Source organism: Cyprinodon variegatus, unplaced genomic scaffold (assembly GCF_000732505.1).
Source record: "Cyprinodon variegatus isolate N-32 unplaced genomic scaffold, C_variegatus-1.0 Scaffold25, whole genome shotgun sequence".
Lineage (NCBI taxonomy): Eukaryota > Metazoa > Chordata > Actinopteri > Cyprinodontiformes > Cyprinodontidae > Cyprinodon > Cyprinodon variegatus.
In genome coordinates, this window is record NW_015150478.1 from 2,270,294 (window position 1) to 2,272,095 (window position 1,802).

At 34.9% G+C, this 1,802-nt stretch overlaps 1 protein-coding gene across 3 annotated transcripts in view; it reads right to left on the minus strand.

Annotated features, from left to right (window-relative positions):
* Positions 1 to 1,802, minus strand: part of LOC107097654 (cholesterol 24-hydroxylase-like) — a 31,708-nt gene that overhangs the window by 22,701 nt on the left and 7,205 nt on the right. For 2 of the 3 annotated variants that reach the window (XM_015394906.1, XM_015394889.1), the window contains exon 10: positions 765 to 837. In XM_015394906.1, coding sequence (XP_015250392.1) covers positions 765 to 837 — 73 coding nt within the window. Of the gene's footprint in view, positions 1 to 382; positions 494 to 599; positions 685 to 764; positions 838 to 1,802 lie in introns of all 3 variants that reach the window. The other variant, XM_015394897.1, reaches the window with a different exon arrangement.

Genomic DNA, 1,802 nt, shown 5'->3' on the forward strand with positions numbered 1-1,802 from the left:
GAGGTTAATTTCTCTAATGTGAGATCAATAAAGTTCAATTATGTTCTCTATGCTAAAACAAGTCTTTATTTTCGTCTACTCAATAAAGCCTCGAACTTAACGCTAATTCTGACATTTTGAATTGAAAAAGCTTCCTGGATGGGAGGGGAAATATCTTCAAACTTGGAAACAAAGTCCAGTGGATTGTTTTTTTTTTGGAATTTTGCTTTGAATTTCTAAAATAATTTCAGTTGGAACCGCACATGACAAGTAATATATTATATAGACATGCGAGTTTATGGTTTTGATAGAGGAGATAAAGTTCAAGTGGTTTAATTTCCCCACCTTTAGTTTTGGATTCTTATTTGCGTTCTGATGAAACACCTTTTATAGCAACACTTACCATACCGGTGACCCCTCCAGGTATGTAAACACCATTGATTATCATGTCTTCCTCTATGTCACGGGCTGTTCCTGGAGCAGTTGGATAGATCCTCAGAGTCTCTTTCAGCACCTGTGGAACAATAATAAACATCAATAAAACTTCTTAAAGCTATAAGACAAGACAGAAGAAGAAGCAAAAGAAGAAAGTGTTTAAAGAAGCAGCTTTAAAAAATTACCTGTGAGAGATAGACCAGTTTCCCGAGGTCATCATTTCTTATTTCTTGTTTCATCCCAATAACATCATCCACTTCTTTCTTTGCTCTATAAGTTTAAACACAACATAAAACATAAGGTTCACCAACTATACCACAAGGAATGGTGAACTTTAATTTAGTTCTTACTTCTCCAGGATTTCAGGATGTCTTCCAAGTTCCATGACGCAAAAAGCGAGTTGATTGGCTGTTGTTTCTTGACCTAGAAAAGCACAATTTTAGCAAAGCTGAACAGAAAGCATCACATTAAAATGACGCTGAACTCAATATAGATGAGTAAACAGAAAGGTGGGGATAAGGAGTGTTAAAAAAGATCATATGTTAAATCTCTCTCTAAATGTGATTTACTCAGGATGACAATTTGTGGGCCACCAATCCTAAAATTACTGGCTGATATTAACCAAATGTGTGGCAGAAAACTCTGGAATCCTAAGCATGTCAATTGAAAACTGCAATGTAAACCCGAATGCTCAAAATAATTAATCAAAATAAGTAAAGTGAACTTAAAATCCTCTTAGAAGTTCTACTTACTTAAAAATGTTGAGTGCCAATAGCTTATTCCCTCTTTTTCAGTTACTTAAAGTTGCAATTTTTGATTAACATGAGCTTTTTGCAGGTTAAATAACTGTTACTTAAAAAAAATCACTCAGAGTTACTTAAAACTATGTGGGTTAAATATTATCTTATGGCTTGTTTTTGTTTTTTGTTTTTAAAGAACTGAATAAATCAATCAAATTCAGATAGATTTAAATTTGTGAGGGTACAAATTCTCAAATTCTCCTCTCTCTCGCTCTCTCTCTCTCTCTCTCACTCACACACACACACACACACACACACACACACACACACACACACACACACACACACACACACACACACACACACACAGAGTAAATTCGGCTTCGGAAAATAAACACCCTGCCTAGATGTAGTCCAGAGCATCCTCTTTATCTCTAATATGACATTATTTACTTTTATAATTTTTTTAGGATTAAATCATATCTTAGTATGCAGGGATAAATCCATAAACCAGCCATATATTATTATAGAACGTAGGGCAGGATTAGTCTATGTTTAACCCAGCAAGTCTAGGAGTAAAGAAAGCATCATGTCCACCAGAGATGGGAAGTAACGAAGTACAAATACTTCGTTACTGTACTCAAGTAG